The sequence below is a fragment of the Lichenostomus cassidix genome, chromosome 21, assembly GCF_008360975.1.
Source record: "Lichenostomus cassidix isolate B80296 chromosome 21, HeHo_3.0, whole genome shotgun sequence".
NCBI classification, from domain to species: domain Eukaryota; kingdom Metazoa; phylum Chordata; class Aves; order Passeriformes; family Meliphagidae; genus Lichenostomus; species Lichenostomus cassidix.
The window spans coordinates 3,388,303-3,404,940 of record NC_139501.1 but is presented as its reverse complement, the minus strand read 5'-3'; the positions used below and the strand labels follow the sequence as shown (position 1 = coordinate 3,404,940).

The window sequence follows — 16,638 nt, the reverse complement described above, 5'->3', positions numbered from 1 at the left end:
AGGAGGAGTCACGTGTGTTAAATGTCAGTTATTTTCATTGCACGTATTTAATAAATTACTTTAGCCAGCCTGGAGGGTACCTCTGCATTTTCCAGCTGCTTTAGTGGAAATTGGTACAGGGTGGGTTGAGGCTGTGGCTCCTCCAGCAGCTGGGGCTACCTGTTTGTACTGTACCTGTGTGAGCCTTACCTGTGTGACCTGGAACAGTGTGTGCTGTGGTTGTGTGAGCTGTACATGTGTAAGCTGTACATGGACCTGTGTGTGCTGTACATGTGTGTACTGTACCTGTACGAGCTGTATATGGACCTGTGTGAGCTGTACCTATGTGAGCTTTACCTGTGTGAGCTGTACCTGTACCTGTGTGAGCTGTACCTGTGTGAGCTGTACCTGTGTGAGCTGTACCTGTGTGAGCTGTACCTGTACCTGTGTGAGCTGTACCTGTTTGAGCTTTACCTGTGTGAGCTGTACCTGTACCTGTGTGAGCTGCACATGTGTGAGCTGTACATGTGTGAGCTGTACCTGTGCGGCACCGCTGGGGCAGACGCGCTGCTCGGCGGCGATGGGGTGCCGTGTTTTGCCCTCGTTCAAGGTACCGCTCGCAGCGCCCAGCAGCAAGCCCGGCCCCGTGCCGCCGCTTTCCCTCCGCTGAGTTCCCCAGCGGGTTCAGGTGGCGGCCGGACCCTCCCCGAGGGCGGGCCGTACCGGGGGCGGCCCTAGGCGGGCGGGGGCGGCTCCGGCTCCGGGCGGGGCTCGGCACCATGGCGGCGGCGGCAGGGCCGTGGCCCGAGCTGGAGGCGGCGGCGCGGGAGCGGCGGCGGGAGCTGTCGCTGGCGGGCGCGGCGGTGGCCGAGCGGGTGGCGGCGGGCGGCGGGAGGCTGCCGGAGGCGCTGCTGGCGCTGCCGCTGCTGCAGTCGCTGGAGCTGAGCGGCTGCTCGGCGCTGCGGGAGCTCGGCCCGGGCGTGGCGGCCGCGCTGCCCGCGCTCCACACGCTGGTGCTGAGCCGCAACGCGCTGGGCCCGGCCGGGCTGGGCTCGGGGCTGGGCGGGCCGCTGCCCGCGCTCCGCCTGCTCGACCTGTCCGGGAACGGGCTGGAGGCTCTGCCCGCCGCGCTCGGCGGGACTGCGGACGGTGAGGGGGACGCGGCCCCGGCGTTCCCGCAGCTGCGCAGCCTCAACCTGAGCGCCAACCGGCTGCGGGAGCTGGGCCCGGGGCTCGCCCGCGCCGCGCCGCAGCTGCAGGAGCTGCTGCTCTCCGGGAACAGGCTGCGGGCACTGCCCGGAGGCCTCCTGCCCGGCGCCGGGCCCTCCGCGCCCTTCCCGCTGCTCAGCCGCCTGGACGCGGCCGACAACGAGGTGGCGGAGCTGGGCGCGGACATCGCGGCGCTGCCGGCGCTCAAGGTGGGAACCGACCCCGCCGTGCCCTTCCCCGGGTCCCCATCGCCCCCCCCTGACCGTCTCATCTCTGTCTCCTCCAGAGCCTGGACGTGGCCAACAACCAGCTGCGGGAGCTGCCCGCCGCGCTGGCCGACTGCCCCCGGCTGAAGGAGGCCAACTTCAGGGGCAACCAGCTGAGGGACAAGCGGCTGGAGAAGATGGTCAATGGGTGCCAGACAAAGGCTATCCTGGAGTATCTGCGGGCTGGGGGCCGTGGGAAGGGGAAGGCTGAGAATGCCAGAGAGGAGGTCAGGAAGAAGAAGAGGGAGAAGCAGCAGAAGAAGGACAGTAGGGATGGGGAGCAGGATGAGGTGGAAGAGGTGAGCAAGATGCTGGTGAAGGTTCTGCATGTCTCCGAGAACCCAGCGCCTTTGGTGGTCAAAGTGAGCCCAGGTGTCAAAGATGTTCGAGCCTTCATCGTATGCTGCGTGCTGAAGGGAGTGAACTTAAAGCCTGGAAATGCTCTCAAGAGGTTCCTGTCCATGCAGGTAACTGCTGTGGCCTTGTGGTACTCATTTGGAATGGGAATATTGCTGGCAAAATTGGAAGTAGACTGTTCTAGGCTCCTTCCAGCCGATGAGTTAGTGAAGCTTTGGGTGAGCTCCTCTCCCAGCAGGTGTGAGGGTACAGGGTGAGTGTCAGTACAAAATTAGCAGAACTGGATTTTGGGAAGGATCCATTAGTGCTCAGGTATTGCCACGAGGGCAATGGACGTGTTCACATTTGTGTTGTGATTATAACAGCATCTTGTTAGAGCTGTGGAACCTGTTGAGAGCTAAAAATAACACCGTGCCCATGTGTAGAAGTCATCTGGATTGCCTCAAGGTTCCCTGATCTGTGCTAAAATCATGTTACACCCCCGACTTTCTGACTGAAGTGTCCTGCCCCTGGCTCACCTGTCCCTGAGATGGCAGGTGGGAGCTTCTTTCAGGTTACAAGAGTATTTGGGATTGTTTTTTGACTAAAGCTTGATTTCCCTGTTGAGAAACATGTTGCATGGTGTCAGGCTTCACTGCCTTGGCATTTGAGCTGTAATGAAAATGCAGGTTAAGGGAAAGGCTCTGTTTCATACTCACCTGGCTGGTCGTGCTGCAAACATTAAAAACAAGAATCTGCACGTGGGAGGGATAAACCACGTTGACTTTTTGATCTATTTTGATGGCATCCTTTATGTTTCAGACCAAGCTGCATGAGGACATCTGTGAGAAGCGCACAGCAGCCACCATTGCCACCCATGACTTGCAGCTCGTCAAAGCTCCTCTGACATACGATGTTCAGCCTCCTGATGAGCTCAAGGTAGGGCTTAACAGTATTTTCTTATCCCATAGACCCTAGAAAACAAACTCCAGGAAGTTTAGTTTAAAAATTGTATTGGTTTCGTTGCTGTCCTGCTGTACCAGGTTTCTGGTTTAGTACTGGCAATTGAACCTGTTTCTCAAGTAGGTGTTACAGCAGTCCATGTGAAAATGGAAGGTATTTCCATGCTGAAAAAGGCATGATAACATGCAGTATTGTTTTAATTATTGACTTATTTACAGGAGAGTGTTATAACTCTGGTGTTGGAGTGAAATTGAATTCAAATGTTTTGTTTTCTTGTGTACAGATCACGCCCCTGGGTCGGAAGGAGATCAAGGCAAAGGACCTTCTCCGCCAGCTGCAGCTGGAAGCTGAGGAGCAGCGGAAGCAGAAGAAGCGTCAGAATGTCTCTGGGCTGCACAAGTCAGTACCCTGTTGTGGTTTTCTCCACGTACATTTAGGTGACTGTGCTGGGGATGTGACAAATCCATTTAGAACAGCAGATAGAAGGGAAGCAGAGAGGAATGAAGTGTGTGTGGTGCACATACTGTGAGCTAAGTGAATCAGAGATGGGGCAAACTTCACATAGTAGCAGATGGGCTGTAAAGCAGCATGTGGCTCTGCCCTGTGCTGTTCACTGCTTGTGCAGAGATCACACACTAATTCCTTTTTGTCACTATTTCCTTCCATTGTGTCCAGCTGCTCTCTCAGTTGCTCACTTTTTGCTGTATTGTTTCTCATGGCAGGTACCTGCAGCTGCTGGATGGCAAAGATAACTACCCGTGCCTGGTGGATGCTGAAGGTGCTGTGATTTCCTTTCCACCAATAACCAACAGTGAGAAAACAAAGGTACTTCCCATTCATGGAAATACATTAATAACGAAACAGTGGGTTTTTTTTCTACTGAGAGACATTTAACTGAAAGACATACAGAGTTCTGTGAAACTTATGCTTGCATTCCAAATACAAACTGTCACAGCCTGCATCATATGGGCTCCACTGTCAGGCTGAGAGGGACCTGGGAATTACAGTTTTACCAGTGGAATTCTGTTCCAAAGCACTAGCCTACCTGTGCAAAGGTTTTGTGGAAGGGCAAGAACATGGGTTTTGACTTGTAAAGAACAGCAGAGCTTTTCCCCTGGTTAAACTGAGTGAAAGCATTCAGCTCTGTGTACTAGGACATGTCCAGGGGGCTCTGGGTGAGGTGCTGTGATTCCTGACTTTGTCTCTGAAACTCTTACAGATTAAAAAAGAGACCCGGGACCTGTTTCTGGAAGTGACAAGTGACACCAGTTTACAGATCTGCAAAGATGTGATGGACATCCTTATCCTGGTAGGGAGTTCAGGAAAATATCCTTCTGTTCTTGGGGGGGCTCCTACCAAATGTATCACTGCTTGCATGTATTGGGAAGAACACAGAAGCTGATTTGTATTTTAGTAGTATTGTTGTTCCCTCTCATTCATTCTCTGCCACAGAATTGATCTTGTTCTCTGTATTTTGCTTGTAACAGAAAATTGCAGAACTGAACAGATCTGCCTTGGAGAATAAGGAAGGCTCAGGCTCAGATGTGGAATCAGATGCTCTTTGTGGACCTGGGAATTTGAACCTGCCCTTGGTGGTGGAGCAGGTGCGAGTGGTGGACACGGATGGGAACTTAAAAGTACTTTATCCTTCAAAAACTGACCTGGCCACAGTTTCCTCTCTGCTGACTGTGATCCGTTAGCAGCTGTCCAAGCTGAGGAGAGGATTCCATTTCCTTTTTTTGGTTTTTTTTCCCATATTCAACAGTGCAGCTGGTGCACAGTGAGATGGTTTGGGTTTTTAAAGAAAAGATGTGGAGCATCCTGCTGGAAAGGCAATGGCTTCAGAGTCTGATGAGCTACAGCAAGGAGAATTGGGATCTTTCAGCCTTAACAGAGATCATCAGTGTTGGACCCAGGCAGAAAAAGCAGCGTCTTCAAACGTGGACTGAAGGCAGAGAAGGTGTTGGATGTCAGAACGCAGTAGAGAAAATCATTATGATGTTTAAAACAAGCACAGCAACATTTTTCCACAAGATCACTTTTTTTCCTGGTTTTTCATCTGGATGATTATTTTGGCAGCAGAGAAATGCAGTAATTGACAGTGTGGAACTGAGGTCCTCTGCTGGGTACATCCTGGAGTCAGAATGCCAAAGCACTTTGCTGACATCTCGTTCTGCAGAATTTTATTTTTATCTGGAGTAACTGTGAACGTTTAGTTGCTGTCAGAAACATTTAATTGCTGTCAGAAATGGAGGGATGAGTTTTAAAGTGACGGTTTCTGTGCTCAGGCATGAGCACAGCTTCCATCTTTTAAGATGTTTGTTGAGCTGACTGCAGGTTTTGTGTGCCCCAGTGCATTTCAGGGTCATCCTCCATCCCTGGGGGAATTGTAGTGACCTTGTGTGTGCCTGGAGAGTTGCTGTGATTGAGCACAGGCATTGTTCTTGCTGAGGAGGTTCAGGTCCATTCAGAGCTGCCTCAGACTGGCAGTGCTGAGCTCCCCCTGTCCCTCCAGAATACAGGCACTGATGCCCAGAGTGACTCTCCTAGAGCTTTCTGTCCCATATATATATTTTTACCTTCCAAAATACAGGCAGTTGGAGCAGTTCTCATTTGGCAGTCTGTGGGTGACCTCTGTGTGGGTGAGCACCGGTGTGAATTCGCACCTCTCCCTGAGCCAGGGTGACCTCCAGATCGACTCTGTTGTGGTAAAAATGGTATCTCAGAGCTGGAACAGAACTGATACTGTGTCAAATACATCCCCATGTTGGGACTTGCACATGGAATGGAAAAATAAAACAGCTCTTGCAGCCATGGCACTGTCACTCATTTTGGCATTGGTGGATGTTCAGTTGTGTCACTTAGAAACTTCCCAAAGCAAAAATGGGGATTTCACACTTCCCAGCTACTTGTAGCCAAGCAAGCTTCAGGCTTCTATGGGAAGTCAAGAATTACTACAGACCAAGTATTACAATGACTTGTGCTCTGAGTCGGCTGAAACAATTGAATCAGATACTCCCACAGAACTTGCTTTCAGTAAAATGAATTTAATTTCTTGTAAGGCACCATATCAGAGCTGAGAACCCAGAGCCTGAGGCTGGTGATGGGTTCTGGCTCAGCCGTCAGAGTGTCTTCTCTGTCTTGGAAGAGCTCCTTCTCTTTGCAGGTGATGCCGTGCGGCTGTCACAGCTGATCACTGACAACTTGCTACCCCTGTGCCTCAGCATGTGCTGGAACTCTGTCCGTTCGTTAATGAGTTTCTGAAAATCAGGGATATGTAAAGAGGTGGGAAGGCTGAGAGCAGCACTGCAGAGTGTTCTCTTACCTCAGCAGTCCCTTCCTGGCTGCTGGAAGCAGAGTTTGAAAGAGCCACATACCTGCATTGCCTCCAACACCTCGTCATCTGTGAGCTCGGCTGGGGGGTGCTGGCTGCCCTCCACGCTGAATGTAGCCTGGATTATTTTGCTTCGATACCTTTCAAACTTTGGATAAAAGAGGAGAGCAGGTGGGTTTAGTCTTTATGTGTAATTCCTTGGCATTTGCATGGATTTACACAGACTGTGCTGTCAGGCTTGGGCAAAGGACTGGTGAATGATGACGTGGAAAGTGTTTGTGTGAAATTACAGGTGGTTTGGGCTTCACTGAAAGTGCTTTGGTAATTATGTAGGTCTGGATGGGCCAAGGCTCTTCCCCAGGCACCAGGTACATCTGCCTGCAGGAAATGGCTTCAAAAGTGGTTCTTGTTACCTTGAGTCTGGAAGGATGTTAGAAATCTGGTGATATAACTGATCTGAACTCAAGTTTCTCAAGGGTTTGTGGTATTTGAGGCCTGTTTTCTTTGTAAGTGGCACAAGAGCTGCCTGCTCCACAACTGGAGATTCCCAAGTGTGTCCCAAGAGGGAGACACGGCTCTGAGGTGAAAGAGGCCACACTTACCTTGCTGGTGATGCGCTCCAGTGCCACTCTGGCTTGCAGCTCCTTGTGCTGCAGCTCCTCAACCTGGCTCTGGATCTCCTTGTGGGCCTGTTTCTGCTCCAGGAGGTGGAGGCGAGTGGTCACAGCCTCAGCCCGCAGCTGGCTGATTGTGTCCTGTAACTCACTGATCAGCTTGTTTTGCTCAGCCAGCTGGGATTCCTGTTCCTTGACAACCTGGGCAGATACAGAAATCCAGCTGTTACGGGGAGGAAGAAAGTGAGCAGGTTTGGCTTCATCTTCCCAGTATTTGGTTGAAATTCTTCCTGGACAGAATCTATGGACTAACAACCTCACCATTACTGGTAGTGGTTACTACTTGGTGTTTTCTCTAAAACTACTTGGATTGAGTTGGGATTTTATATGCCAAACTCCCCCAGCCCTAAAACAAGCCCAATGAAGCAGCAAATACCAGACTTTTATGTAGAGGCTTTGCACGAATTCACCTGGTGAAGGCTGTGGTTCTTCTCCTCCATCATCACCACCATTTCTTCCTGCTTCTGTTCTTCTGTCAGGCTGCAAAACTGGAAGGAGAATATTTTACACTTCAGTTTCACAGCTAGAGGTGCCCCTTCTGCCTACGAGAGGGAACTGTTGCATACATCCCAAATTTCCATCTGCCAGCTCTCCTGCCAGCCACGGCCTTCACGGTCTCAGACCATACCTTGTTAGACACAGCTTGGAGCTGGGCTTCTTGTGCTCTGAGCTTCTTCTGGACCATTTCCTTTTCAGATCTGATTTTCCGAAGCTCGGATTCTTTGATCTCCATCTGTCTTTGCAAGGAAGTGATGGCACCTGTAAAGTGGGACTACTGTGTTATCAAAGTGTGGCTGCTTTTTTCAGGTGAGCATAAGCAGAGCCACTGTGGGAAATGTGTGGGCGTAGACTGTGGGTCACATTAATGCTGCAGCCACAGTGATGATGTGATAATGTGGTGCTTTGTGGGTTTGTACAGCCTGGAGAAGAAAAGGTTGCAGGGTCACCTAATTGTGCCCTTCCAGTACCACAAGGAGCTGACAAGAAAGAGGGAGACTGTTTAAAAGGGCTGTGAGTGACAGGACAAGGTGTAATGTCTTCACATTGATAGAGAGCAGGGTTAGGTTGGATATTAGGAAGAAATTCCTCCCTGTGAGAGTGCTGAGGCCCTGGCACAGGGTGCCCAGAGAAGCTGTGGCTGCCCCATCCCTGAAAGTGTCCAGAGCCAGGTTGGACAGGGCTTGGAGCACCCTGTGATGGTGGAAAGTGTCCTTGCCTATGACAGGGAGCGGCACTGGATGAGCTTTAAGGTTTAAGCCCTTATGTGATTCCATGTGTATTAAACCATCTGACTTTGTGTGAGGTGGGCACCTTGAGCCAGACACTGCTCGAGGCTTTCTCTGCTGGGTTTTCTCATGTTCTTCACTTCCAAGGAGAAAAAGAAAGTGTTTTCAAAACGAGTGGCATTTCAGCCTCACTCTGCGAGTGACAGAGCACAGAGTAATGTTTTCGAGGCCAAAGGAGCCGCACTGGATGAGACCTAGGCAGGTGAAGCTGTGCTCTGGGCACCTCCCGCGGTACCTGTGGCCATGTTGAGGTCATCCTTGACTTTCCGCAGCTGCTCCCGGAGATATCTGATGGTTTCGGTGAGCTCTGGTTCCTGCGAGCCGTCGTTGGCTTCCATGGCCCGGTGCCGGGCCGGGCCGGGGTGTCTCCCGGGGCTTCTCCCGGTGCCGCGGGGCTCGGAGCGGCGCGGCTGCCGGGCAACGGCGTGAGGGGGGCGGCGCCTTCCGCTTCCGAGTCAGCGGGCCGGGCCATGGGGCGGAGGAGGAAAACGCTGCACGACTACGCGGCCGAGTTCTCGGAGCTGTCGGTGCGGCGGGAGCCGGCGGGGCCGAGCGCTCCGGGCCCGGCCGGAGCCGTGGAGACTCTGTTATGCACACCGTGCCAGCTGCCGCTGCGGGTGCGCCGCGACCGCATCCTGGAGCACCTCAGCTCGGGCCGGCACTGCCGCAACCGCCGCCTGCTCCGGCAGCTCGGGCTGCGCGCCCCGGGGCTCTGGTGAGGGACCGACCGCTGCTCGGGCTCACCCGGCCCTTCCCTGCCTGTCCTGCCTCATCTCAGTCTCACCCGACCGACCCCTGCTCGGGCTTATCCAGCCCTTCCCTGCCTGTCGTGCCTCACTCATCTCAGTCTCACCCCGTCGAGCACTCCTCGGGCTCATCTGGCCCTTCCCTGCTTCTCCCGCCTCATCTCAGCCTCACCCGACTGACCCCTGCTTGGGCTTATCCAGCCCTTCCCTGCCTCTCCTGTCTCATCTCAGTCTCACACAACTGACCCCTGCTAGGGCTCATCCAGTCCTTTTCTGCCTCTCCCACCCCGTCTCAGTCTCACCTTACCGACCACTGCTCAGCCTCTCCTGCCTCATCTCTGCCTCTCCCACCCCATCCCAGTCTCACCCCATCGAGCACTCCTCGGGCTCATCTGGCCTTTCCCTACCTCGCCTGGCTCACCTTTGTCTCACCCGACTGACCCCTGCCCCTTCTCTGCCTCACCCACCCCATCTCAGCCTCACCCGACCCCAAAACAGTGTCCCCAGCAGGACCGGGGCAATGTCCATCCTCCTGTGCTGGGCACTGCTGAGGCCTCTCAAGTGCTGTGTCCAGTTCTGTCCCTCACTGCAAAAGACACATTGAGGGGCTGGAGTGTGTCCAGAGAAGGGAGTGGAGCTGTGGGAGGGTCTAGGGAGTCAGTCCTGTGAGGAGCAGCTGAGGGAGCTTTGGAAAGCACTTAGTGCTGTGGTTTAGTTGGCAAGGAGGTGATTGCTCAGAGGTTGGACCTGATGATCCTGGAGGTCATGCCCAATGTTAATGATTCTTTCATTATCTGGCTCGCCTGACCCTACTCAAGATGTGTTTGGACAACGCCTTCAGACATAGGATGGCATTTGTGGGGTGTTCTTGTGCAGGGTCAGGAGCTGGGTTCTGTGGTCGTTGTGGGTTCCTTCCAACTCAGGATGTTTTTTGATCTGTCTCCTCAGCTCTGCAGATCCTGACTCCAGCTTGAGCCTGAGCCTGCCCCTGCCTCTCGACGTGCCCTCCCTGCTCTCCCATCCCTCCTTCATCATCCCCACCGGATCCAGCACTGGCTACAGCATGGTCCCCTCCCCACCCTCCTACCCCAAGCTGCTGGTTCCCCACCACCCCATCACCGCCGCACACAGGGATGACCCAACGCCCTCCATCTCTGCTGGCCACCCCTCACTGCTGGCCACCTTCCACACCAGGACTGCACCTCTTGGCCAAAGCGGGGCTGCACCTGATGCCTCCAACAGCCCGGCACCCCCTTCATGTCACGGTGGCGGCGGCGTTGGCCTCGTGCTCTTTGGTGCAGGGTTCGTGAGCAAAGCCTTGTTGCAAAGCCTGGTGGAGGAAATGAGCTGCTGCCTGCTGTACGTGGTGGAGGATCAGCTGGAGGAGGTGGAACGTGCCTTTGGCCCCGAGGTCCCGGCTGGCACCAGGGTGCTGCAGCAGCAGGACGCTGCCATCGCGCTCGGCGATCCGCGGTACTGATGGCCATGAGCTTCTGTGTGTGGCTCTGCTCAGGGCAGGGGGTTCCATACAAGTCTTGCCTTACCCTCTGGGAAGCTCTGTAGCAGTCCCAGACTGTGCTTCTGGCCATACGTGTGGGAGTGAGGGGCCCTTCTGTCACCTCCCCAGGAGTCCTTCAGAGTCCTTGAGAAGCTTATCTGGGCTCGCATACCCAGAACGGATGGGAACTCTAAAGAATTTTGTTACAGGCAGTTTTGTTAAGAATATAAAAAACCCCATTTTACTCCATTCCCACAGAACAATAATAAATGACACCTTCCATGCTGCCTGCCAGTTTTCCTGCCTCAGAGCAGTTGGCTGCATTTGGTGGCTCTTGGAACTCTCTGAGATAAGTGGGGTTGGTGTAAATAGGGAGGATTGCAGTGTTTTGGTTTACAGTTGAACTGAACAATTGTAACATCACTTTAGTGATGGTGTTATAGTTAGCTCTAAAATTGGTGTTTAAAATATTGCAGGAGCAAAAGGCAGAGCATTTAGGAAAGACTGATTTGACACCAGAAAATAAAGAATCACATTGATCGCTTGTTCAGCAGCTCCACCACAGGAATAGTTTAGATTTCTCTGTGTGTTTTAACTGATAGGATTTAACTCCTTTTAAAAGGACACCTTCAAAAGACTTTCTCCTTTAAGATGCAGGAAAAGCAGTGCAATTCCTTTGTGGCACTTGTGATTTTAACCTGTGTGTGTGTCCGTATTTCATCCTTGAAGCAGGCACCGAGTTCCTTTTATAACCCAGCTGGCTCTTCCAGAGCAATGGGGTTTAAGGCTTTTTTAACTGTAACCAGAAGGAGCTTTTGAGCATTGTTCATTCTAGTAAAAACCTCATCCTCATTGAAGATCTCTCCTGATTCCTGCAGGGTCTCTGGAGCCATTATTTGTTCCCCACCTGACAAAGCCCCTGAGATGGTAAGAGATGCCTTACGAGCAGGTAAGAGGAGCAGCTGCACATTTAGCTTTTCCCTGTGCCTGCTGATGTGCCCCTATGAGTGTGTTCATGCTTCAGCAGCAGCTCTGAAGCTGTGCAGACTCTTAATTGTGTGATTAAAGCAACTGAGATCACTGATGTTAATGACTGGACACCAGTGGAGTTTGTGCTGTGCTGGTCCCAGTATGACTGGGCAGTGTCTCATCCTAAAATCCGACTTCGACTCACAGAAAAGCTGTCACCACCCCTGGGGTCTGGAATGGCTGAAACCACAGCGGGCAGCCAGAAGGGAATAAATGCCATCAAAAACCAGAAATGTTTTTGTTTGTCCTGTTTTGCGCAGGTAAAGGCGTGTTCTGCGAGGGGCTGCCCAGCTTGGACAGGCAGACAGCAGAAGCCTGTTTCGATGAGGCTGACAGGTGTGGGAGGCCACTCGTGTGTGGGTTCTACAAGTAAGACCAGCGATTTTCCTCTGATTTATTTTTGATAAAATCACATGTCTGGAAGCAGCACTGCTTCCTCAGGCTTTTCTGACTTTGCCCTCAAATCAGCTTGTTTTCACCTCATTCTTTGTTTCCCTTGGAAGGCGCTTTGACCCAGCCCTGCAGTTCTTGTACAAGAAGGTGCGGGACAGCCAGGCACTGGGCAGGATCCACCGGATATCCACCATCAGCAGCCTCTATCCAGCATCCTCACTGAGCCTACTGAAAGCCTCAGGTACCCAGCAGCTTCCTGCTGAAGAATCTGGGCTTGAATTGGAGTCACTTGGGTGGGAAATGACCTTAAAGCTCATCTGTTCCACCCTCTGCCATGGGCAGAGACACCTTTCACCAGACCAGGTTAATCCAAGCCCCATCCAGCCCAGCCTGGAAATGCTTCTTACTGTATTCTGTGGGAATTCCCCTGTGTTTGATCCACGAGGGTTTTTTGAGGAGTGTTTTCTTTACCAAACTTCATTTCTATGTGGTTTTTTTGTCCCTTTAGTATTAGTTTCTTCACTGTGTGGGCTTTTCATACCATCTCTGTGCAGTTCAGAAATGGACATTGGCTGTAGGTTTATGGAGACCTTAACACCCAGTTTTGGTTCTTCCAGGTGGAATTTTTTACAATGCTGCTGTGCATGACATAGATACTATCAGTTTGTTGTTGGGAGAGAGTGTGCCAGATACAGTATTTTCCCTGGGCCATGCCTTCTGTGCAGGTAAAAATGAGTCTTTTGATGGTTTATTGGGTAGCTCTGGACTTCAGAGGTTCCCTGAAATTGGGAAGAAAGAGTGAACAATGGCATGGTAGGCATGACAATTGTTCCATCATGGAGCAGTTGAAAAAACAGGCTGGTGAAACAGAATACAGGTTCCTCAGGGGTATTTGATGAGATCTCTGAATTTGGTGCATCTCCTGCTGATGTGATTACTGTGGAGTTATGATTGAGCATTATTCTGAAGGACACCAGGTTTGGAACCAGAGTGCAGAAAATACTGGGCAAAGCTTTGAGCTCACGAGAATGTCAATGAGTTGTTCGTTCTCTGCTTTCTCTGGCCCTTCCTTGTGGATCCCAGTGCAAAGCTGTGAGTTTACTCTGAGTTTACTCTGGGTCATGTCAGGCTGACAGGCGTGCTCTGGGTTACCACACTCATTTAAATGAACCATAAAAGGTGGAAACTGCCACTTTTGAAATGGAAATGCAGAGTTTTAATTAAGGTAATTGCAGCAGCTGCCAAGCTTGGCTGGCTGAGGTGAGGGGGGAAGGATGCTGTGCTCTTCTCCATGGCACAGCATTGAAATGCAGCAAATAAGAGCCCTCCAGGAAGGTTCTGTACTCTCTGCCTCACTCCAGCAACGTGCTGGAAGTTGCCTGATCCTGGTTGGAATGAGCTGCAAAGACAAATGTTTGGAAGCAGAGGTGGGTGCCCTCATTTGGGAGAGCTGCAGGCTGGGAAGGTGGAGTTGAGCCCGGGGCTGTGTGTTCCTGCAGGAGCTGCCTGTTCTCCCTCAGGAATGCTGTTGAAACAGCCGGAATGCTGTCACCAGTGTGCCTTGTGGGAAGAAGAGCAGTTTGTAGCTGGACAATGTGCTGCCTTGCTGTTCCTGGGGTGAGCCAGGCCTGTTTTGTCCCCAGACATGGGCTCCCTGAGAGATGTGGACATAGTCACCATCAGCATGAAGTTCCCCAGCGGAGCCATTGTCACTCTTGACATCAGCCAGCACTGCACCAGGAGGTGTGACCAGCGGCTGGAGGTGAGGTCCTGCTGCTCAGTTAAATCTGTTGTTGATTCCAGAGCCCAGCACAAGTTTTCCCCTCTGTGTGTGTCTTCACATATTTCCCAAAACCCCTCTGTGACAGAATCACAGAGTTATTGAGGTTGGAAAGGACCTCCAGGATTATCGAGTCCAACCTGTGACCAATCCCAACCTTGTCACTCAGACCAGAGTTCTGAGTGCCATGTCTAGTTGTGGGGCAGTCATCTCAGCTGCAGTGGATTCTTGTCCTTGTTCAATCTACAATCCACTTTGTCTTTTCTTAGCCAGATTTTCCCTCTCTTCCATACATTCTGTGGTGTGATGAGCTGCTTGAGTCATACCAGAGCAGGAAGTGGTGTCAGCTCTCCTGAGCTCTCCTGAAATTTTACACATTTCCTTTGTCCTTTCCTGGGTGGTTTCAGGTGTGTAGCAGAAGTTCAGCATATTAAAGGGGAAGAAAAGTGTAAATTCCTGCAATCATTAATCATTACAGCTGTGGGGGCTGAACTTGGGGAGGAATTTCTGTTAAACACTTAGAAAAGGGGCTTTGCTCAGGTGAGGTGGCAGACAGGCAGAAGCTGCTGTACTACAGCATGACCCTGGTGTTTCTGCCATGTCTGAGCCGTAGAAGGGGTGGGGCAGGTGTGACTCCTCACTTCAGAACCTACTTTTGTCTTGTCTATTCAAACCAGGGCTTCTCTAACCTCACCAGGTGTGTGAGATCAAAAGTGTGATAACTTCAAAATGTCATTTCTTCCCTGTTTTGCTCCTTCCCTCAGGTTCATGGGTCTCAAGGGACATTACGGCTGGACAACCAGAACCCTCTGGGCATCACAGAGCATGGGACTTCCATGTCCATCTGTCCCCAAACCCAGGCTGAGCGCTACAGAGATGCACACAGGGAGCTCTTCCAGCACTTCCTGAGAACCCTGAAAGGTGAAATTAGTTGCTGGTGTTGCTTTGGATTGGCTTTATTGGGGGATGCACTGTCAGATCTTGGTGATAGGTGAGGGGTGGAGTGTTGATCTGAAACTCTGTGCTGGGAAGAAGTGGGAGTTTGGAGGGGAAATTGCCTTGGACCTCACTGTCCTTTGTGATGGAAGCAGCTGTTTGTGACAGCCGGGAGACCCTCGGACCCAGAAGGAATAAAAATCACAGAATCATGGAGTAGGTTGGGTAGGAAGAGACTTTAAAGATTGTCTGGTCCAAGATACTTTTGTTCAACAGTGTTTTCAGTTTTGTGGCTGCATTGACAGAACAGGAGGAAGGGGCTGGAATGTTTTAAATCCTGCAGCCCCAGTGCTGGGATCTGTGCTCACAGGGTACCATGGGTTCCATCCAGTGCTTTTTTTGTGTCCCACAGGCCAGGAGAGCCCTGTGATCACCAAGGACCAGTTCCTCCAGACAATCCAGGTTGCTGCAGCAGCTGAGCAGTCCTGGAGGAATGGATCTGCTGTTGACCTGCACAGCAGTGCCACAGATCCAGCTGGAGTCAAGGGTGAGGTCGTGTGACAACCACTCAGGTGGGACATGGCGGGGACTTCCCACCTAGTGGCCTCAGCATAAGGTTGGATGGAGGTTTTGACATCCCTACTGGGAATACCCAGCAGATAGAGGCACTTCAGAACCAGGAGCACTCGGTGCTGGGGAGGTGCAGGATTCCTACCACATCAGCCAGAACCTGCAAGAAATCCCATGTGGTTCCATCCAGGTGGCTTTTGCTCCTGGAGAGTGCTGCTGGCCATGGAGCTCTGTTTTCGCAGGAAAAGAGTGATGCTCCTCAGGCCAGGCAGGGTGGTGTAGGACCACCAACAGCTGGGATGGGGGAGAAGTTCCCCCTTGGAGAGGGAATGGTCACTGCCTGCCTGGAGAAGTCACAAGCAGGTGTCTTCCCAGCAGTGCCACAAGTGAGGTGACATAATGCTCAAAAAAATACCGGAGCATCTGGTCTGGGAGTATATTTAGATTGCATATATGGAAGAAATTCCTCCCTTTGAGGGTGGTGAGGGCTAGAATGGATTTCTCAGAGAAACTGTGGTTGCCCCTGGATCCCTGGAACTGTTCAGGGCCAGGTTGGACAGGGCTTGGAGCAACCTGGGATAGTGCAAGGTGTCCCTGCCCATGGCAGGGGGGTGGAACAGGATGAGCTTTAAGATTCCTTCAAAGAAACCAGTTTGGGATTCCATTATCCTGCTTGGGACACAGACCCCAGCAGAATGCAGAGCCATGGGCTTGTCAGTGTCTCTGCCAGGATCTTTGGATCTTTGTCATGTGTGGAGCTCTCTGCAGGTGTGTTGCTCTGTTCCTGTCTGGCTGTCACATGCCTGTTCTCAAGATCTTTTGAAAGCTTTTTCATTGTATTTTTATTGAATTACAACAACATTCTTGCCTTCTTACATTTCAAGGTGTTAGTTTATAAACTTCCTGCAAGAACATTTAGTTCAGTCAATTTCCAGTTCCAATCTATGGAATAAATATTCCTAAAACTAGAAATAGTGGTGACATGTGTAACTTAAAACAGTTCACTTTGGGAAATCGTTTTTAACAGTGTAATTTTTCAAGCTCAGAAAAGCTGTGTTCTAAGGTTTGTTCTCCATTTCATTCACTGTTTTTAGCCATTTATTGAGGAAAAAAAAGGTTTTCATATCCAGAAGTCGCCTTTTGCCTCTCTGTACTTGCTGTAGCAGTTTAGTACTCGCTGCTGGGGTTCTTTTTGGTTTCAGCAGCTTCAGGCCCTTTGAGGCCCTACAGGTGAAAGTTTGCTCTGGGTTAGGAGGGCACTTTCTGTCCAATTTTAATTGCCAGATGCAGCAATTCCCACATGTGCTTTTATTGTGTTTAAAAAAAAAATCCCCGAACAAAAGAAAAGAGAAACCACAGCTATAAAAATAACACATTTTCCAAAGATAACAGTAGAAAAAATACAATTCCTACTACGGAGTGATCCATTAATACTGCTGGGAACAGCCCCAGGAACGCTGGAAATGTGAGTGGTTGTTGCAAAAGCTTTAAAGCATTAAAGTGCTTTACTGAACTGTTGCCTGGGGACACAGGTTCACTGTCAGCCACGCCAGGGGAGTTCCCAATCCCAAAAGAATCTGGTTCCCAATCACTGTGGTGTGAAGGGTGGGATGCCTTTGGAGGCCTCCAGAGGCAGGGG

The 16,638-nt window shown here is 51.4% G+C and overlaps 3 protein-coding genes across 3 annotated transcripts; 2 read left to right on the top strand and 1 right to left on the bottom strand.

The window, feature by feature from the left end:
- The first annotated feature begins 743 nt into the window (after nucleotides 1-743).
- LRRC47 (leucine rich repeat containing 47) lies at nucleotides 744-5,582 on the top strand. Its single transcript, XM_085079903.1, has 7 exons — nucleotides 744-1,397; nucleotides 1,475-1,921; nucleotides 2,613-2,729; nucleotides 3,037-3,152; nucleotides 3,476-3,578; nucleotides 3,973-4,062; nucleotides 4,241-5,582. The coding sequence occupies exons 1-7, from the start codon at nucleotides 759-761 to the stop codon at nucleotides 4,451-4,453; spliced, it is 1,725 nt and encodes a 574-aa protein (XP_084936029.1). The 5' UTR covers nucleotides 744-758; the 3' UTR covers nucleotides 4,454-5,582.
- Nucleotides 5,583-5,780: 198 nt separating this feature from the next.
- CCDC27 (coiled-coil domain containing 27) lies at nucleotides 5,781-8,417 on the bottom strand. The gene is made up of 6 exons (XM_085079907.1): nucleotides 8,283-8,417; nucleotides 7,390-7,520; nucleotides 7,172-7,249; nucleotides 6,690-6,902; nucleotides 6,131-6,235; nucleotides 5,781-6,013 (listed from the first exon to the last, which is right to left on the bottom strand). Exons 1-6 carry the CDS (start codon nucleotides 8,383-8,385, stop codon nucleotides 5,876-5,878), a joined length of 768 nt encoding a protein of 255 aa, XP_084936033.1. The 5' UTR covers nucleotides 8,386-8,417; the 3' UTR covers nucleotides 5,781-5,875.
- A 100-nt stretch (nucleotides 8,418-8,517) lies between these two features.
- Nucleotides 8,518-16,131, top strand: LOC146428273 (uncharacterized). Its single transcript, XM_085079902.1, has 9 exons — nucleotides 8,518-8,762; nucleotides 9,742-10,266; nucleotides 11,170-11,240; nucleotides 11,581-11,689; nucleotides 11,824-11,954; nucleotides 12,331-12,438; nucleotides 13,357-13,475; nucleotides 14,258-14,414; nucleotides 14,842-16,131. Exons 1-9 carry the CDS (start codon nucleotides 8,518-8,520, stop codon nucleotides 14,988-14,990), a joined length of 1,614 nt encoding a protein of 537 aa, XP_084936028.1. The 3' UTR covers nucleotides 14,991-16,131.
- The last annotated feature ends 507 nt before the right edge of the window (nucleotides 16,132-16,638 follow it).

Coding starts and splice junctions, on each gene's coding strand:
- LRRC47 (XM_085079903.1), top strand. CDS start 759: ATGGCGGCGGCGGCAGGGCCGTGGCCCGAGCTGGAGGCGGCGGCGCGG. Junction 1,398..1,474: donor CGGCGCTGCCGGCGCTCAAG/GTGGGAACCGAC, acceptor TGTCTCCTCCAG/AGCCTGGACGTGGCCAACAA. Junction 3,579..3,972: donor CCAACAGTGAGAAAACAAAG/GTACTTCCCATT, acceptor AAACTCTTACAG/ATTAAAAAAGAGACCCGGGA.
- LOC146428273 (XM_085079902.1), top strand. CDS start 8,518: ATGGGGCGGAGGAGGAAAACGCTGCACGACTACGCGGCCGAGTTCTCG. Junction 8,763..9,741: donor CTGCGCGCCCCGGGGCTCTG/GTGAGGGACCGA, acceptor CTGTCTCCTCAG/CTCTGCAGATCCTGACTCCA. Junction 11,690..11,823: donor CTCGTGTGTGGGTTCTACAA/GTAAGACCAGCG, acceptor TTCCCTTGGAAG/GCGCTTTGACCCAGCCCTGC.
- CCDC27 (XM_085079907.1), bottom strand. CDS start 8,385: ATGGAAGCCAACGACGGCTCGCAGGAACCAGAGCTCACCGAAACCATC. Junction 7,521..8,282: donor TGACCTCAACATGGCCACAG/GTACCGCGGGAG, acceptor CCCACTTTACAG/GTGCCATCACTTCCTTGCAA. Junction 6,236..6,689: donor TGGAGCGCATCACCAGCAAG/GTAAGTGTGGCC, acceptor TTTTATCCAAAG/TTTGAAAGGTATCGAAGCAA.